At 51.6% G+C, this 20,534-nt stretch overlaps 1 protein-coding gene across 4 annotated transcripts in view; it reads right to left on the bottom strand.

The window, feature by feature from the left end:
• Window positions 1–20,534, bottom strand: part of LOC149339057 (paired box protein Pax-6-like) — a 251,155-nt gene that overhangs the window by 60,391 nt on the left and 170,230 nt on the right. For all 4 annotated transcript variants that reach the window (XM_089547877.1, XM_089547875.1, XM_089547876.1 and 1 more), the window contains one exon: window positions 19,242–19,421. In XM_089547877.1, coding sequence (XP_089404003.1) covers window positions 19,242–19,421 — 180 coding nt within the window. The remainder of the gene's footprint in view (window positions 1–19,241; window positions 19,422–20,534) is intronic.

Below are 20,534 nucleotides of genomic sequence, written 5' to 3' on the forward strand. Positions count from 1 at the left end.
ACCGCCATCATCGCAGTGTGCGGCGCGGTAATCGGAAAAACGGCCACCGACCATCTGAGTTTCGTGAAAGCAACAAATTCGTTTACTTCATCGCGCGAAGATTAGACGTCGAGCAGGACGGCGGTCATCTGAGAGAAAAATGCGGACATCGCGGATAAAACGAGCACGATAAACAGCGCTGCTGTGTTCTTGTGGAATATGCACTGACTCTAATCGCATGCGGCGCGAGCGGAGGAGAGATAGAGGGAAACAGGTTTAAAAAGGGAAGACAGGTTGACTCCTTTTAATTAAGTGAACTGTTCTGTTGCCATGCCAAAGAAGCAGTTTTCGACCAAAGAAGGAACAGAACTGGGCATCAAACACAGCGACCACAACAAAACAAGGAAACGGGCCGCACTTTACACACCGTAAACGCCGCGCGCACATTACGTGCTCGAGGCGAATCGCCACGGCCATTGCTCTGGAGGACCAAGACCGGCCGACACGTTAACACCATAACCCCCGGGTGTGCATATATGGCCGCACTGGTTAGACGGCTTCTGTTCTGCCGTCACCCGGGCGAACACACTCGGGGCTTCTGGTAATACGCCCGATCGCGTGCAATTGGTAGGCACAGCCGCGACAGCCACGGAGCTTTCGAAAGGCACGCGGCGCTTCGGGGGTCACTTTAGATATCGTGCGCGTATACGGGTGACTCCGTGGTATCATAAATGCGCCGCCGCCAACCACCATCCTCGCGACCGCGCCGACCATCGCTTTGATGGCGCGCATTCGACACTAAGCAGCTACCGCGGGTACGATACGCCTCATTCCAGCGAGCAATCAACGCCGAGCACGTATGCGACAGTATATAGACGGAGTGTGCTTCGAGAGATAGAAAGAAGTATAAAAATAAAAAAAGAAGAGAAGGAAGGCGCAACTGTTTTCGTTGAAGGACATTAAACTCGACCTCCCTGTAATGCTCGCGTGCGAACGGAGAGAAGGAGGCAGCAGAAACGAAAGGAGGTGGCGATAAAAAGGAAGCCAAAAAGCCTGCGAGAAGGAAGAGGAGACTGAGCTATCTTAAAGCATCGCTCTTCCACTCGCGTGGAGGAAAGAAAGAAAACGTCTTCGAACTGAACCGACAGGCTGCCGCGAGCGCAGTGCACATTCGTCGCCGGACAGTCATAAAAACAGTCCCTGCGGTAATATACGAGGCCTGTGCCAGGTCTGGCGCGGGTCGCCACAGGTATGTATATATATACGTATATATATCCTCGCGGCGATATATATTTAATAGCAAAGCGCGAAGAGCCTCGGCGATTGTGTACGCGCCGCGCATCGACAATCGATCCCTGCGCGCCGCGCCGACTGTGGAGTGCTGGGTGTCTCCATAAAGACGTCCGCGGTGCGCACATTGTTCTACGGATCATCGAACGGCGCAACCGCGCACTGGAGGCACCCGTGTGAACTGCGCACGTCTGTGCAGCGTATACTCGTGGGTCCTGCGTTCGTCCCCTAAGATGATGATGCAGGCGCGTGACCCTTTTTGGTCGCTAAACGATGAGGCGGTCATCGATTCGAGTACGCCCCCTTCTGTGAACGATGCGCTGTACATGCGCTCGCTGTACTCTGCTCTTCGTGGTGCGTTTTCATTTATTTTTCGTTCTTCTTTTGCAGGTGATCGCTAGGTGTTCATTCTCGTGGCCCTTTTCTTTAGGAATCTCCGGCCCTGCTCAAGATCAGATATAAAGTAACTGCTATACGTCTGTCTCGATCAACCAGGAAGCTGCCGAGAGCAATTGCCACAGCGCATGCGCCGTCTAGGCTCTCTTGATTTATCTTTCAGATGAACTTTAGGAATAAATTTAGAAATAAATGACAATATGCACTTTTCCGGAGGATAATCCCTCAGTTATTTCGAAAGAAAAAAAATTTCAAGAAATGCTCCGTGTAAAGTAGTCCTCCCCTTTCCCTTTCCCCGCCCAATTACCCTCTTCCAAGCTGTGCTCATAAATATCCCCCCACTAGTACGCCGTCCTCAGAATTCTCACTTCGTAAAGATTCCTTGAAACAGAAAGAAAAAAAAAGCGGGAGGGGGGGGTGTCAAAGCGGGAAAAGGGAATTAAGTCTGCGATGAGTGCCGCGCAAGCTGGCTTAAAGCGAAAATATATGCTCGCTTCGCCGACAGTTTAATTAAACGTTAATGTGAAATGCGAAAACTTTTCCGTACTTGGGCGGCATTTTCATGAAAAGACGGGGGGGGGGGGGGGGGGGGGGGGGGTTGTGACTCCAACATACGATTAATATTCTTGTCAAGGAGAAAATACTATCAGAGTGGTGACTGGAATTATTTATTTACTCATTTATTGTGAATAATAATGAGTAGTGTGGTAGCTCACTTACGCAAAATTAAACATATACAGCACCTCAAACTCTGACTGAACTCTCAAGCGAAAGAAACACATCATTTCGGAGAAAGCTTGAAAATCACCGCCTGCGCGCTATCGCGAGATGGCTTGCTCGAGGCTTTGCGGGTGTCTGTTGTCGTCCAGCTAAAAGGTGCATAGAAGCTAAAATACAGCGAGACACCACGTACAGCTGATTTCAACGCCTGGATTGTCTTTTCACTTGTATATGAAGCTGTAGCGACGATTTCGTACACCGGAGCCGGTAAAGCTGTCTTTACAGTGTCAGGTCTCACTTCAGCGCCAGTGTCACGGCTCATTTAGACCGTGACGGAATGTGGTATGGTTTGTGGGGTTTAGCATCCCAAAAGCGCACATAAGTTATGAGAGAAACCGTATATAATGGAAGGTCCTGGATTAATTTCTACCACCTTGAAGGGGGCGATTAATCTGCACTGTGATCGCACAGCCTACGGACAATATTTGCGCCTCCGTCGAAATGCAATCGCCAAGGCCGGGATTCGACCCCACAACCTTGTTATAAATTGGCAGGGCCAGTGAGAGTCCTTTCAGTGAAACCGCTACCTGGTTACAGCGGTACAGAAGTACAAGTGGGCAGAAAACCATATCCATAAAGCAACTCATAATTTCTGAGAAAGGGCTAAGTATAGAAGCTTTTTCCGAAACTTCACAGTTAGAGAAAAAATATAGAAAGCTGCATAGCTTTCATCCGTAGCCGTGTGGCTGCGCTTGGGTGGATGGTAATGAGTAATTTCTCCCTTATTACAAATTTGCTCCACCTTGGAGGATTCCACTAACCTTACTGGGCCAACCCAAAAATTTGTTTCCCTATAGACGCACCCTGCAAGCGTTTTCTTGACTTGCCGTGTTTTTCGCAAGAATCTGAATGCGTCGCACACTCGCGAATAGCCACAATAGTGCGCTTATAGAACGCGCTTTCGAAAAGGTGCGAATCGCGCCGTGCTCTCCCAAGCATGCAGGTTCGGCCCTGCGACTCGGGTGCGCGACTCACCCACACGTAGAAACGGAGCTGACTCTTGAGAAGAGGACCGCGGTTGCTGTCGACGCCGCGGACAATGCGAGATCAGCTGCCCACACCCGTGGCGACGCGAGGCCTATACGCGCCCCTGTGTTAGGCTACGACGCTGTCGTTTTCACCGCTCGCCATGCGTGAAGCTCTCGGCGCGACAAAGACACGGACACCCTCGAGTCACCGAGGGGAGCACGCGTTTTCGCGTGACCGTCCGTCGCGAGCACGAACTACTGCTGTATGCTGCCTAAAGTGCACTAGACGCTGCCATTATATAAAAGAAGCCTTAACCGTTCCCTCACAGGAACCCCTTAACGTACCGTGCCGCGCATTCGCGACATATCGCTTTCCCACCATTAATGCATGGAGATTTCATGGTAGAAAGCTTGATGTCCTTCCGTTCTCAGTAACCAGCGCTTTTCGGTCAAAACGTTTGGGGCACGAGTGTTATGAAGCTGTGTGAAGCAGAAGGTGCTAGCTCAAGACACTCGTTTGTCTCAGATTTTCTGAAAATCGTTGCGGGAAAAAATGGAAGGTCTTAACTGAATAAAGATATTCCAACTGGGCCTTCGATTTGGTCGTTCATTTAACTTAGGCTGAGCGCTAAGCAGAACAAATGAAAATCTTTAACTCATAACAGGCGACATTACAATTTCTTAAATATCTGCAGCGCTAACAAAATGTTCATGCTGGTTTTTCAATGCGCGTACATTACCATGGAGGCAATTTTTTTTAAATCTTTATAAGTTTGACATTAAAGTCTTAAGGGTATGAGTATTCGCCACGTATCGCACTGTAAGAACTGCACGCGGGTTATAAAGTGGGATTCTCAGCGCTAGCATATAGAAGGCCCATACAGTCAGTCTCCTGGCAATAAGCTACAATTTGGAATAAATTTCGCTTCATACCTGAATAAAATTTATTGTACACAAGCACACAGCTAGGTCTTTTCAAAGATGGCTTTTTGACTAAAAAACACAATATCAGTGCATAGTGAGCGTGGTGAGTGCTCGATGTTTGATCGTCAGCGCGCTGTAGACTCTAAACAAAAATGAGTAAAAATGGAATAAGCTGTCTTCCTGCGCACTCCTTTTAAAGGGAAACTGCATAGGTTTTATAAATCAACGAGCTTAAGAGGGTCGATTGTGTGAAACTTGCAGGTAAATCATGCGCAGTAGTTTTGTGCTAGCACTTGAAATAGTGAAGTAAGCGCCGATTAAAATCCGGAAGCCCTTCAAGCTTCTCCGCAGCGCACAGCGCCAAGTGGGGGGCGCATGATGACGTCATGGAAGATATCGGTACATTTCCAACGCACAAACGCCTGCTTTGAAAGAAAAGAACCAACGCCACCGAAGGCAAACCCTGTCGAGAGTTGTTTGGCAGCGTGGAGTCAGGGCAGGGTGTGGCTGACGACAGCTGTAATTTGAAATCATATCTTCCGTGACGTCACGCTGAATTTCCCTGCACTTCTTCCATGTATTGAGGAGAAGCGCAAAATTCAATCGCCGATTACGTCACTATTTTAAATACTAGTGCAAAAACACTTGGCATGCTTCACCTACAGCCTATGTAGATTTGAATCCTTGAATATCGCGTGATTATCAAAAAAGTGCTGCAGTTGCCCTTTAATGAAAGGAAGGACAGTTTACTCATTTTTTACTCCCATATGGGCGTATTCCTGCTTAGAGCGTACACGAACAGCTCGGCGCGAAAACGGCGTGCACCATATAGAACGCAGAATGTGCGGACACATAATGGTGCGCGACCCGCGTTTCGTTATGGGCGCGCGCGCATCACGCCCGCGAGGTGCGATGAATGCGACGCCGGGAGATTTGCCAGGCGTGTAGGCGGACGGCCTGCCGCCTTAGCGCGTTCAGCGCGGCCACCCAACTCGGCCCCTGAGACCTCATTATGCGCGGGCAGCGGTGCGCTCATGCCAGGCCGCGACGGAGCCCGGGTGCGCCCCCAGAAAGCCTGCCTCCCGGAATGTGACGCGGCGAATTCGAGGCGAAAGCGATGACGACTTCCGGTTAGTACTCTAGCCATTGTACCCTGGCGCAGTGGACGACGAAGGCGCCGAAAGGGGCCGCCACTTACGCAGCCGGCCGCGGGAGTAACGGCATCATCACCTGAACACGGATTACCAAGACGGGGAAGAAATCTGGATTAAAAAAAAATTGGAGTGGACAGTTAAGCTCCGTCTTAAGGGTATGACACGATAGCATTAATGGTTTAATGCCCATATATGCCGAATCGTTCATTCTCTGCCTAACACTCATAGATCCCTGGGAGTCCTCATGCCTCTCCTGACGCAGTGGTGCAGTGGTTAAGCAATGCGCCACTGCCTTGCAATGGCAGGTGCTGCCACCGGTGCTGCTTGTGCGACCCATGTTGCTCTTCCCGAGCGACCAATCAATAATTTAAATGCCACCTGACACGGTGAGCAGTTTTCTCGCCATCCAGTGGGCAGGTTGTGATGACGCCACAAGGTCACGTGACCTAGGTGACCCACCCACCTGCCACCCAGGTTGCTTCTCTGGGGATGTTTCGTGCGTTTTTCGCTGACGGTCAACGAAGCAGACGACGACGTGGGATTTTTTTGCGACACGATCGAACTCCCTAACGATACATCGCATTAACAATGCGGTTGCACTGAAGCCTCACGGGAAAAAAAATGCGCATTTAGTCACACAAATTCCGGGACCGGCAGTCACGTCTCCAAACCGGAAGTGACAAATATACTTACATGCGTACGTTAATCGCGCGAACGACAAGGGACAAAGAAAGAAACAGACTGTACGGAGCGCGGAACTTCAGCTGATATATCATTTCGAGTGAGTGGTATAGCAAAGAGGTATAGCAAAAAAATTGTCTGTGTGCCGCTATGGACAAGTCCTGCCAACATAAAATGCTACATAGCGTGGGTTTCCAGCTCAGGATTTGCCTGTGAGATGATCACCTCGGTGATCATCTCACAGGCAAATCCTCACAGGCAAATCCAGCTGTGAGATGATCACCGAGGTGATCATCTCACAGCTGTGGCCAAGGAAGCTAGGGGTTCACCGGAGCACAGGCCGCAGTGAAGAACCGCAACGCCCGAGACCCGTTGCCATTCAGTGCTGTCACCAAATTTCCCATCGTCTCAAAAAAGTGGCTCAGAAAGGTGACGTCCCGGTGGTCTGTACGGCACCCAAAAAAACTTGCTGGCATGTGCAATATGGTGAAATGAAGACAGAAGGTATGGAATGCAGCATCAAGCATGTAGACAGATTCATCCCGTGCAACTGTGGGATTGTTTATCGGATACCCCTGTCCTGTGGCAAACACTAAATTGGACAAGCTGGCCGTTGCATTAACGTCAGACTTCAGGAGCACCACGCAGGAGTAGGCTCACTGGCGGGGGGCCCGGGCAAGTGGCCGACCACTGTCGCCACTGCCATGACTGCACGCCTCGGTCCCGCGAAACTAGAATCCTGAAAAAGTTCGCGTCCCAAATTAGCCGAGAAATTTTCGAAGCTTACTGTATTAAGAAAGAATTTGAGTCGGGCGTCAGCAAAACACCAGTCTCGCTCACTTAAATATAGAGTTCTCATATCTAGATGGAAATCTGTGCCAGACACACCGGCATGACAGTGTATTGTGATGGCTGTTTGTTAGTTTCCAGGTGTGATTAATACGAATGTATAAATGTGACGTGTCTCTGAAGTAAAACTCAGCTGAAGTTCCGGTCTCCGTCCTGTCTGTTTTTTTTTCTTCGTCCCTTGTCGTTCGCGCAGTGAGAATATGCACGCAGGTTCGAACCGCCAACTATAGCTCACCTTTATCTGTAATCTATGTGACCATTATACGTTTCGACGTATTTTCATTGCGTCCGTGTCGCCACCTCTAGACACCTTGGGGGAAGCATTTGACCACCAGCTGGACGACCCGAAGAGATGTCTCGTTGAGAGCAGAACGACGTGTAGGGGTACGAAGACGCAACCACGAAAGAATGACGCAAACCTCGACGTAAAGGCATCAACAGATTCCATAATGTTATCGCATTTCCGGCTGATAATGTAGTTCGGTGTCTTTGTAAATGTTTTCTTTTTTTTGACAGCATACCCTCAAATTAACGCCAACACTCTTTCCCGTCTTGGCAACCCGAGTGTGATGTTGTTAAGCTATGCTATACGGCAGGCACAACCTTAGGCGATGCAGCTTACAGAGCAAGTAGGGTAGATTGCATTGTTTTGTTTTTTCGTAACAATTTTTCGCAAGGCAGAGCAGAATTTGGAATAATTACATTTACCAGTCACGTGAGCACTGCCACACTGTTAGAGAAAGCGAATCAGAATATCTTTCTCAGATCATCGGGGTTAACAATAAATTTCCCCCGCCATGGATTAACCATCCTTGTTGCCTGAGTTTGGCAACCCGTACCACCACAGGGCTACCAGGAGCCATTCAACTCCCTACATAGCATTGCGAAGGTTCGTATGTCCGCTTCCAGAACCCCGCAGGGCAAACTCGAATCGATTAATATCGCGCGTACCGGTGACGTCGCGTCATGAGACGCGCAATCCGTGCTCAAGACCTGCGATTCTTTCCGCCGGGCGAATCAGTTTCTAATGGGCGCCAAGTGTTAAATTGCTTCCGTCATCAGCGAAATGAAAACGCTTCGCAGTAGTCGCGTGGTCACGCCTGCGGGAGCAAAGCGACTTCGTTTCTTAAACCCTCGCGCGACTGCAGCTGACTAAAAAGAGACGCGATTAACCGCTAACGTTAAAACCGAGCGATTAATCACTCCAGCAGGCGTGTCGCTGCAAGCCGATCGTGCGATGTAAAGTCCACTGCCCAGCGAATTTGGCGCCGATCCGCATCCCAGACAAGCAGGTTTGCCCGGCTAGCGTCGAGAACGTCTGCCGATAACGCGATGCTTCTGGCCATAGAAAAAGGAACCGAAGCTGACGGGCTGACACAGAAGCCGCGGTGGAGGCCGGAGTGAAGAAGGGGAAAGAAGGAAGCCAGAAGCGAAAAACGAGTCGAGAGAAAAGGAGCGAAGAGAACAAAAAAGAAGTGACAGCGAAAAAAAAAAAGGAGGGGTGGCGGGGAGGGAATGTCTCGCGGCGAGACAGCTTCGGCAGCGGCCGGGCGGTGTCTTGGGAGCACGTTGGGAGACACTATACCGGTGACCACCCTCGGCAAACATCCGGCGACCGGAAGCCTGGCATCGAGTGAACGCCGGCACACGCGCATGCCCCGGCGTAGCGCTCCAGCTCGGTTTCCCGCGGGCGCGTTTCCGAAGAGTGAGCGGGGCAGTTGCCCGTTCGCGGCCTGTCCGCTAACAGCCGCGTTAAACAGGGATGCTCCGTAGGCAGCGCGTAGACCTTATCTCGGTTGAACTTGCGGACGCCTGTTTGCGCTTGATTAGTAAAATAAAGGATAAGAAAACCGCCCAGGCTGGTTGTACTGCCTCGAGGCAAAGGGGTGATATAGTAGAACTTTCTGCTGGGCTAGTTTGTCCATGGTACGGAACGAAAAAGCGCCAACACAGACGAACACAAGAAAGTGACACGGACTGGTGCTTGATATAGGGTGGTATATTGACAGCATTACCGTAGCCGTAGCCTCTCGTTACCCAAAGTGTGATGTTATTCCCGCGGTCGGCGCGGCCATAGGCAGTACAACTAACGCCGCACATCTATAACGCAGCTGACGAAGCACCCAGATAACACTACTGGCGACACATTGCCAAAATCGTGCATCACTCCATCTAGGGGCCGCGTTATTCGCATCCTCACCTGGATCACAATCTAAGGGCCAGCGGGTAAGAGCGTCAACTTTCGGCCAGGACACTTGTGCCATCACAATGGATGCCATTAAACACACAAGATCCCCTCACATAGGTAACGCCGCAAAAGATAACCTCCCGGCGACAACTGCATGCATGATTCCTGAGCATTTGCATGGGCTGGCAGATGAATGGAAATTCTGTAAATGTGAGCGGGCGGCGTGACTTTTAGCAAGTCCTCGGCACGAACTTCGATACGTCTAACCGTCATTGAGGTTAACGCCCCAAAAGCGCCGTCACGTTTCGCGGCTGTTAAATTAGCGCCTGTGCTGCCAAATATCACCTCCGGCATTTCCGGCATGGCAATGCGCGATACCAGTCGATATAGTCATCAGAAGGAAGCAAATGGCAGTCACTGACCAGGTCAATAGATGAAGGTGACGTTTCAGAACCTACAAGGGCAAAAACGTATGCTGCCCTGCAGACGGAATTCCATCGAACCGATGCCATATAGTTGTGTTTTCCTGAGGGCGCAAACTGAGCACACAGGTATGGCGGAAGTGTATCTCGCCGTATACCATGACACTCAGAAAAATCCCAGAGAGCAGGCGATACAGCCACCCTGCAAGCGGCACGTTAATTTGCCTTTTATCCGTTTCCGTCTATATGCCGCACCTATAGGGTCTACTGTAAATATTAGTTCTCCAGGAAATGCGCCGTTTATTACAGGTTAGATTAGGTTAGATTGGGTACTCGGCCGTCGGGAAGTCGCAGCCCCGGCCGGCCCGGCGACACGTAATTGGCGTAACTGGCCCTGCCAACAGCGCAATAATGTCAAATGTGGGGCGAGCTGCAGGCATAAAGGAGATCATACACGGCAGTTCACACGCAACGTTTCGGTGCTTCGGGCCCTAGAACGTGCGTACTGCCCAGCAGAGTCATTATATGGTGCCAAGAGTTAAAAAGAGTAGCCGACCACGTGTAACCGCTCCTTACCTTTCACGGCAGGAAAAAGGGAATAAAAAACAAAAATTGCGAGGACACTTTGGCAACTAAAGTGTTGAGAGACGAAGACGAGGACACTATGCCGTGACGACTTCCGGTGGATGTGACGTCACACCGTTTACGTGGCTATATCGATAACCAAATTATAAATCTTTCGGGGATCTTAAGTGTTAATTACGCTTAATTACACATTATTTCCCTCTAATTTGACACAAATCCGACGTTTTTCCGGCCATTCTGTGACAATTTTGACTGTGCCATGACGACTTCCGGTGGATGATGACGTCACACCGTTCCCGTGGCTATATCGACGTCCGCGCTATTTCGACGCAATTTCTACATTTTTGCCTATAATTAATTAACTAACTAATCTAGAGTCATCAAATTTGGCTTCCAGGCTCATTTTTTCCTCCTCTATCTGAAGCAACCATTTGTTTTCTCCTATCTTTTTCATTTCTCGAGTTAACACGAGTTAAACGTTGCCAAATATGTGACACCCGCTGCTAACGGACGAGAGTAAGAGCCATCAAAGGCTTTCGCCTTAAAACAAAAAGGAAGTCAGAAGGAGGGCGCATTCGAGAACTCCTGTTCGCGCCGATTTTTCATTCCGTGTCTCCAGCAGAGGGCACGCAGCTCGAGTCGTAGTAAATGCGACTCACGATATGCGCGACACACGCAGGTTTTCACGCAAAGACCTTGCCTTCGCGCTGAAAGAAACGCGGCCCCCGCGCACGCGGTGGAGACGTCGTTTGCGTCGCTCGCGCTGGAGGAGGCAGTCGGTCGCCCACGCCTATACACGCCGGAGAGAAAAAAAGGCACATTTGCATAAACAAGAATGAAACGCCGAGGACGATTACGCTGAGCGCGCGCCGTTATCTGCGATGATTCATTAGAACCATTACTATACGATTTTCGAACCCCGTAGTGCCGTACAGCTTTGCGCAAGAAGAAGGCATAAACGGAAGAAACGGAGTCATTTATTCGCTGCCCGATTTCGATATCGGCCTCGAGATGTCATGTAGCCTCTCTCTTCGGGAGGCTGCGTAACCGCGATCTGGCGACAAAAGAGGATGAAAAGAAAAAAAAAAAGCTGGCAACCGCGCCCTCGTCCCACGTGATCCGGATATCGAATCTGTTTATCACGATCGCTGCGCGCGCATGCATATTAACGCGCTGGTAGCAGCCTCCGTATATGCTCGCCACAGTGGCGCAAGGGTTGTTCGCTCCCGTCCAGAGGCGATCGCTCGCTCGCTTACCTCACAGAGAGAACGAAAGAAGGCGGAACTCAGAGCGCGAATGAACGCATGAAAGAAGAAAGAAAAGACAGAGGGAAAACACGGGAGGGGGGGGGGGGGGGGGGATAGCGCGGGCGCTCTTCGATATACGGGCGAGCAGAAAGGTGCGGACAGATATATACGTATAAATACAGGCTGTGTGCCCGCGCTCTCGCCCATTTCCATTCTGAGCGCGTACATACGAGAGTCCTTCGGCTTATCGCGGAAGCCGCGGTTCTGCTGCTGCTGCTTCTGATGCGTAGTACATAACACGCGCGAGCGCCGCGGGGGTATATATGGAGCCACGGAAATTGGACGGAGGCGCGACGTGTGTGCGCGCCAGGACTGTCTTCGTATTACCTGTGCTCTTCTAACCCGCGGGTATGTTCGCCCGGAATACGTATAGCCTTGAGAAGGGGCGAGCTTGAGCAATACTCGGAACAATCGCTAAGGCCATCGAACCAAACGGCTTCTTGGTGGCCGTTTTTTTTTCTTTATCTCTTATCTATCGTTTCTTTTTTGTCGCATATTCTTCCTCCTTCTTGGACGCGGCAACACCGCGGTGGTCGCTTCTTCGCAAGGGGCAACCCCGGCCGCCGCCGTAATGGAGCAGGATGGGCGCGCACGCGGAGGTCAGCAGATATGGGGACATGCACGCGGAGATTTCTTTTTTTTTTCACTCTATTCTTAATTATTTAGTTTTTCATTCGGTAAGGGAGCGGGAGTGCTTTTTGCAATATATGGCAGGGCTCCCGATGCGGAAAAGAGTGTAGCGTTATGGCTATATACGTACGTCCGCGAGCGAACGGTCGAAAAGAGAAATGTAAAAAAAAAAAAAGGCTACGTAGCCAGCTGGGTATATCCGCGTGTTCTCGAAGAACCGGGGTTAAAGGCGGCCGGGTACAGACGTCCCGTGTGTCCTCGCTTATCATCACGCGTGCCACGGAAATCTGCGCTTGTAGTACATGTAGGCCTCAGGTGAGCGCTGGTAGCGGTATACATTACTTCCAAGACCCGCTGACGGACACATTCATAGCGTTCTCCACGCGAATACACGCTCAACGCAGAGCCTGCGTGACAACTTTTTTCGTTCGATGACTCGCGGTTCACCGCAGAAACGTTCGAAAACTTCGGTCATCATGATCATGATCATCATCAGCAGCAGCAGCATCCACCAAGTACCTTCAACAGGATAAAGGCCTCTATCATTGCCCTTCAATTGCCCCTTTCCTGCGACAGCCACGGCCGCTGTATATCCAAGCAAGTTCTCTAAACCAACTTTTCCACCTGATTTTTCTGACCCCATCTGCGATATTTACATTCCTAATGTACTCTGCTGCATTATTAGTGTGAACAGCTCTACGTCCTATAGCAGTGTAAGTGTCGCGCCCGTGCCTATTTCTTCTTCTTGCTTTCCACTCGGGTGCCATGAACTCGGCTTTGCACTCAAATTAATGTTGCTCTTCTTTTTTTCCGCCTCAAGGTTGTCACAATCATTTTTCTTTGATCAAAATGTGATGCGAACCTGTTTTGTTAGCCTTCAAGTACTAGCCCCAGAGGTGAGCACTGACACGGTACAACTGCTATTTCCCATGACGTAAGTGTTATACGAACCTTACTGGCATTTGTAAAACTCGCTCGCGTGAACGCTAAGCACTCTTACCCCCGACTAGCGTGCGGCGTCCCTAACGTTGAGCTCCGTCCACAGCAGCACTTGTGTGTATACGCTGCCTGATACGCTGCCCCACAGCTTCCTAGCGCATCGTCACGCCAAACGTTACCGGGATTGCCTCGAGCACGCCAGGGCACAACCTTCTTCCTGGCGCAAGAGCCGAAGCTCGCGCCAGCAAGTCAGGCATTGAACTATCGAGGCACGTATAGGAATGCTTCCTGACTGCATCAAACCACTCACTTCGCCAATCGCGATCGCTACCCACTGGCGTACGCCAGCAAAAGTGCCGCTCTGCCCGACAAGTGCACCGTTCTCACGCGCGGGGAGAATTTGGCCTCTGATACGCTGCCGCCTTCTGTTTAGCACTACTTAGTGCCAACAAACAGTTACATCGAGCTTGAGGAGCTCGCTTGGTATGCTCGCGGCGATATCACAAGCGCGTGCCCAGACCCGGTGAGGGTACGCATGCACGGTATAGAAAGTTTCTCTGGACGTGATAGCCGGATATGGCGTTGCACGTCAGTGCACTGTATTCATCCTGTGACCTCGGTACTGAAATCGGTAACTAAACAATTTGTTCGCATCTCTTTACCCTCGCTCGCAGACTGAGGCTTCTCGTATGAGCTGTAGTCTTGACGTCAAGCGCCATCTGTCGGCACGGGCGGTGCAGAAGATGCGGGTTGCGAGGGTAGTGTGCACATCCACATCGACGTAATTTTCATTTCACTCGTTCTTGTACTCTAGCCACCTACGGTCACCGAACGTGTGCTATGAACAGAAGGAGAGAGAGTACTCTCTCCGTCTCTCGCTGTTATCTGTCTCAGTGGCAGTCCCGCCGGATGAACAAAGTTCTACCTCTGTTCAGCGTGGCGATCGGAACAAGAACCGATCGTCATGCAAGGGCGCACGAAGGGACTCGGGAGCTGCGTCGTCCGAAAAGGGACCGTTTCGATCGCTTTGTTCTGTAAGCAGGGACGGGACAAGCCACGGCTCACGCACTCGGTATTTAGCCCATCTCTCCCACTCACTCTCTCTCTGCCTCTCTCTTTTTACGAGCACAGGACGGAGTCCAGCACTAGACGCGTGGCTGTACACCCAGGCACGCACGGATTGTCGGAAAGACGCGCCCCTAGCGGCCAGAGGCGGCAGGAACGACAGCCAACGAAATGACATCGGCGACTGCTCGACCGAGCGGATCGGATCGCGTTCCTTGTTCTGTGTATTCTGTGTTCCGCGCAGTATATAGTCCTTGCGGCAACTGAACGAAGCGCCGTGGACGACGACACTCGTCCGCAGCCCCTAATTCCACGCTTTCAACCGAAGTCGTCTCTATCGCGCCGAAACCTATCGCTTCGGCCCCCTACCAACCTTCTTTCCCCCTACACCTCCTTTCTTTCGCCTTCCAGCCTTTTCAAACAGACGACGCGCCTCACGCCAACTGACACGGCGCACATACAACCCTGTCGTGAACGGTCGCGAACGACAGAACCCCCCCCCCCCCCCCCTTCCTATCTTCGCCCCAAGAAGCCCCCGTCGCGACAGCGACAAAGTTCGAGCCCGCTTCTTTTCTCTGAGCCTCGTGAACGGGCCGAAGAACAGTCTCTCCTCGTAGTCAGTGTCCTCGTGCCGTACGCCACCGCGCGACACGACGTTGTTATCGGGTACCGCCGCCGCCGCCAACGACGAGCAGCGTGTCGAAGGAACGACCGCGAAATGACGGGTTTCGGCGACGGCGAAATCGCGGTGTCCCTACCCGCGACCACGCCTCGCTCGTTGCTTGCACGGAGAAGAGAGATCGCGGGGCGGCCGCAGCACACCGCAGCAGCAGCCGCCAACGGCTTCATTCAGGGATGCCGAGCGCGCACGCTCGCTCGCTGTTCGCTCGATCCGAAGCGTGTGTGTGTGTGCTTGCCGCGTACTCACTGCGCGTACGCGGCGCCGTATTACGCACCGGAAGGGGCTTTTCTGCGCGCGTGTGTGTCATTGAGCAATCGAAGCGCCACGGCATTCACGGACGCGACAGGAAAGTGTAGGGAGCAGCGGGGAAGAAAAAGAGAAAGAAAAAAGGGCGGGGATGTCTCATTCTGAAGAGGGCTTCGGACTCGTCGACAGGTTCAAATCGTGGCCCGCGGTTGTTGCCCCTGCAACGGCGGATGATTCCCTATCGATAGAGCAGCGCGCGGCGTCTTAGCGTTCCCAGCTCCAGTGTGTGATTGTCGTAGATAGAGAACAGCGCCGAATTTAAGGAGAGGGCGCTGTTTATGTATAAGAAAGGAGCAACAAGCATCAATACAGGCGCGGACAAATTTATGCGGAGCAAGCTATTGCATTCTAAAAACTTTCGTGCACTGCCTGATTCAGATTCCAGCTATGGTATGAACAGTCATGAACAAAAGTTTGTGAGATGCGGCTTCGCGGGGGAAAAAAAAAAAAAAGCCTTTTTACTCTAGCCAGACAGCACGCATTTTTTACAGAGGCTGGAGCAGCCACGTTCTCTTGTGCTTCAATGCTTCGCTATGAGCCTGCTTAGCTCAACCGCTCAAATATATATACCTATATATTTTTTGAGAACCAGCATCGCGCAAACTTTTCTTCGTGACTGTATATGCCGATAGTGGAAGTTATAGTGCGCTTTCCCATATGCACGAACAAGGTTACTTCATTTCTGATATGGAACCCGTAATTACACTTACAACGGAATAAAGTGCTGCCCCGTTAACTTATGCCCGCCCCTGCATATATAACAGAAATTCCTGCTTACGATTCTGAGCATGCGATCTAGTAATCCTCAAACGCAAGCGCTCCCTTCGCCTAATCTAAAAGACAAGAAAACGAAGCACGCGAACCAGGAGCCATCGTCTAATTATAGCCTCACAACACGTTAGCAGAGCCGTAGTTCACGGGAACGGAACGCGTTCCGTTCAAACGAATTTTACTCCCCTCCCTCTTTCAGATGTTGTCAGTTGATCCCGAGGTCACTTCGTTGGCAAACTGGGTACGCGCGCACCGCAGTGTTTCTTTTATGCGATAACATTGGAGTTCTCGCTAGTAGCAAAACCCGCCACCCGATGTCATAAAATTCGCTGATTGGGCAATACATGACGCGTGACCTTGCGACGGCCTCCCAACCTGCCCTGACGGGCCACCCTGATCAGTCGAGAGAGGCCGCGTGACCTTGTGACGCTGTCAGAAGCTGGGGAAAGTGGCAACCTGCCCACCGGATTGTCAGCAGGCCACGTGACATTGTGACGTCATCACTAACTGCTCACCCGATTATGGCCTTGGTATGAGGAATGTGTCACAAGGATAGAAACTTGTGCGAGTCGGGGCCCGTGTTGTGTGCGTCTTTCTCTGTCCCTTGTCCCGTTTTGCGCTACCTCACATATCATGAAGAATGTGTCATATGCAAATGTCCGACCGCCACAGCATACGCGGATTCAAATCCGGCCGCGGCGGGGCCACTTCGATGGAGGCAATATGCTATGGAGGCCCGTGTACTGTGCAAAGTCGCTGCATGTTAAAGAACCGCGGGTGGTCGAAATTATCCGGGGCCCTCCACTGCGGCGGCGCTCATAGCCTGAGTCGCATTGGGACCCTAAACCCGACAAAATCAAAGCAAACAGCATAGCGGATACCAGCTACTGCAACTAGCAGTCTGGACATGGCGGTTGATGGACCGACAGTTTCAAAGAAACTGACGCAGGCACACAAGTTTGAACAGAAGCTGCGACAAATGTGAATTCTAGCGCTATAGCGGCCCCCAAAGTTTTTTTTTTTATTTATTTTAAGCCATGCAGGCAGTATATACGCTCCCATTGTATAACTCGGCCCAGAAACAAGACCACAGCGGTGGTTTTGTTTAACACCAAGATCGACGCGAGCCTCGCGCCTTTCGAGGTGCGTGCACAAAAGGCAGGAAGAGAAAACGCGCTGCGCCTCTCGGGGCAAAGACACAACCAAAAGAAAGAGGAGGAAGAGAAAGGGGGAGAGAAGTGGGAGAGGGAAGGTGCGCGCGCGAAAACAAAGTGGCGCCGAGCGAAAGCGAAGCGCGTACACTATACGCAAACAGCGCGTCCGCGGTTACATACCCGTGCTATACACGGAGGGGCCGCTCCAATTAGCGGCACCGGGGGTACCGGCCGGGCTTGGGAGGAGGCGTCGCCGCTCGTTAGGGCGCGCGAGCGCACCCATGCATTCGGCGGAGGCGCTCTGTATGCTCGAGCCGTGCGCGCGCCCCGAGCGAGCACTTTCAACGCGGCGGACTCCACAAAGGAGGCCCGGAGGAGCGAGATAGCGATCTTTCATTAACGCCCATGAGTGGATGGAAAAAAAGAGCGAGGCGCCGCGCTCCGCCGTGCGCCGGCAGCCCGGCGCGCAACACCGATATATCTCTCGCGTGCGACGACGTATGTATACACACTCTACAGCTCACTTCGCCCTGACTGCCCTCTCTACTACCTCCCTCTCTCGTCCGTTGCTGCAGTGCACCCTGGTCTGCCCTTGGAGTAAAGTACGTGCAGCGCTGGCGCACTCTCTCTCTCTCTCTCTATGTAGCTCGATTGGTGCTCGTCGAGACATCTCTGTTATGTTAGCAGACTTAGTAGACCCCCCCCTTTTTCTGCCGCTCTTGATTTCCGAGCATTCCGCCCGGTCCGCGCCTTGTCTTTAATAGACTGCCGGGACTAACGCCTCCTACCTCCTCACTCCCGGCTCGATACACGTGGGACCGGAGATCGGCGGCGGAATAAAGGGAAAAGCAGGATCAATGGCGGACGCGCGGAGGTGCTCAAGCTTGCTCCCGAGATTGGCGCCACGCCCCGCGCGGGTTCCGAAAGAGAAATGTGCCGCGAGTTTGCCTTGGACGGCCGGGGCGTCGGGCGCATAGCGCACCGCAATCAACGCCGCTGCGGCCGGGGAAGTGTGAACCCTCACGTGGGCTGCGGCTTAATCAGCGAAGACGTTAATCTCCGGCCCCCGCGCAACAACACCGACCAAGGTGCTGCCTTGGACGTCGCTCTAATAAAACGCCGCTGCCGCCGCGGCCTAAACCATGCACGCGTTCCCGGAAAGGTGTCGGCGAGGTTGCTTCGTGTGCACGCCGTCTCGAACACCTCAGTATGCAGATATCTTCGACTGCAGTGCAAACAAGCTGCGAGGCGTAGAAGCACGCAACTACCCTTTCCTGAGAATCCTCCGGCACTACGCCGTGACCCGTAGCATGCACAACAGTGCACGAAGGTGCACAGATGAACTACAATGCAGTCCCGTAGCACTTAAAAAAATCAAGTTCTGAAATTATGAAGCGCAGTCGAGTGTTTGACGGAATCTCGTCTGCCGAGGAGAGAACATAATAGCAGAAAAGAGGTGCACTCGACACAAAAGAAGAAAGGAAAACAATTGACGTAAGTCATCACCTTCGTCCATCCGCTGCCATTGTGAACAAGGGACCCGTACAAGAACCGAAACGTAATTTTTTTTTTCTTTTTTGGCGAGTGCTCCTATTTTCTGCTAAAATTATGAAGCAGATTTATATCCTGGCGCCTTCAGTGAACAGTTCCTGGATGTCATCTAACAGAAATGACGTTTATAATCCGCATCTAAACCCACGTCGTTCTTCCAGCCCCTCTTAAGTTATTCTTCGGCAGTCAGCTTGACTCATTCAGTAAAGCATTGTCCTCAAGGAGGACCTCAAAGAAACTGGCGTGATTGAACGTCTCGGCAAAAGTACCGCTTCAAAGTTCGTATCATGCTTTTATAGCTCAAGGACTGAAAGCCACAAGCAGCTTGCTGATCTTCTGGGAAACAGCGCTGGCAGATAACAGACGAAAAACAACAAGGACAAACAAATGTTTCTCTTTGTATCTCTTCTGTCGTGTTCAAGCGCTGTGTTTCCCAGAGTGTTCCTCAACCAACTTGCCCCGCAACACAGTTTGCTGACGCTCCGTAGAGGCCACAAGTGTTCTGCAAAACGGACCTGAGGAGATCTGGGGACTATAGGCTTTCAACTGCATGCCTTACAGTCAGGTGCTCTGACCAGGAGAGCCACGTGTGCTGCCCTGAAAGGGGGATTCCAACTCACCTTCGGAGATGAGCCTCTCCCGTATCTCCCAGGCGAAGATGGTGGGGTTCTCTCGCTTGTACTGCTCGATCTTGGCCACCACGACGGGCGTGGCCACCTTGGGCTTGCTGCCGCCGATGACGCCCGGCCGCAGCGAGCCGCCCTCGTAGTAGCGCCCCGCGTTCACGCCCGCCGTGCACGCTGCCGCCAGAGAGAGAGGGGGGGAAAATGTTTGCTTCTTAAGGGAGCAGTACATCCACTCCAGCATACAAAGCACACAATCTTAAAAAATACCCGCATAGTCTGCAGCACTTTGGATGCGATCTTTTCATAAGTTTCCGCTCGTGCGATAATAGCACTCTAGTCTAGCGCGCTCGTTTCCAAGGTCACCGATTCGAGAAACAAACGTAATTTTAATCTGTAGTGGAATGGGTATACGCTCATCAGACGGATTAAACCGCGGTGAAAGTCCCATGTCGCTGATCATAGCAAGAATGCATGTGCGACGCATCGGTGCCGTTAATCTCGATACAGCGCTAAAATTTACATCAGTAATGATCTGATGCCTTGTGCGCGATAGCAGACCTTCAAGCGCGGTGAGGTTGTGCAGAAATCAGACCAGAATGGTGACAGTGGCCCTCGTACGCTTGCAACTGTGAATGAACAAGGAATGTCAAGGTGTATGGGTACTGTTATTACAGACAAGCTTTAGTTCCCGTGTTAATCCTCCTTCTTTCTTTTTATTTTGTTTGGTTCTTTCCCTTTCCACCTCCACCTTTCTGCGTGCTTTTCCAGATTCCTTTGTTTGCGACTCTATTTATTTATTTCTTCTTTCACAGCATTTGTTCACTTCTAATAAGGTCAGCAATGGATGACTCTCCCGGCTGTATGTGCAGGAGCTTTCCGCAATGCTTTCTGCCCCATACAGCATATGACCACGCAGACATCACGAGGGTATCGGCTGAGTAAAGTTTAGTTGACCAAGTTCAGGCACGGAGGTCGTAGTCTAAATTTGATCTATGTAGATCAGACGCAAGAAAGAAGCACCTACAATGAGAAAACAGGCGAAGACAGAGCCAAAGGAACAACGAAAACCAGAACAGCACCAGCACCGCTTTTAAGACCGGGTTCATATTCTGATGTCTGAAACATCAGAACAGCACGCCTCCCCGCTTGGCTACTCCCTCCCCGTTGACGGCTTGCTTAGTTGATGTGGTTGTACACTGAGGGTCTTCAGTGCACCTCTTACGCGAACAACTGATCCGAATTAATTTTTGTGGCCATCCCCGCGGCTGCAGCAGCGCGCCCCCACAA

The sequence above is a fragment of the Amblyomma mixtum genome, chromosome 6 (assembly GCF_055824585.1).
Source record: "Amblyomma mixtum isolate Tamu chromosome 6, ASM5582458v1, whole genome shotgun sequence".
Taxonomy (NCBI): domain Eukaryota; kingdom Metazoa; phylum Arthropoda; class Arachnida; order Ixodida; family Ixodidae; genus Amblyomma; species Amblyomma mixtum.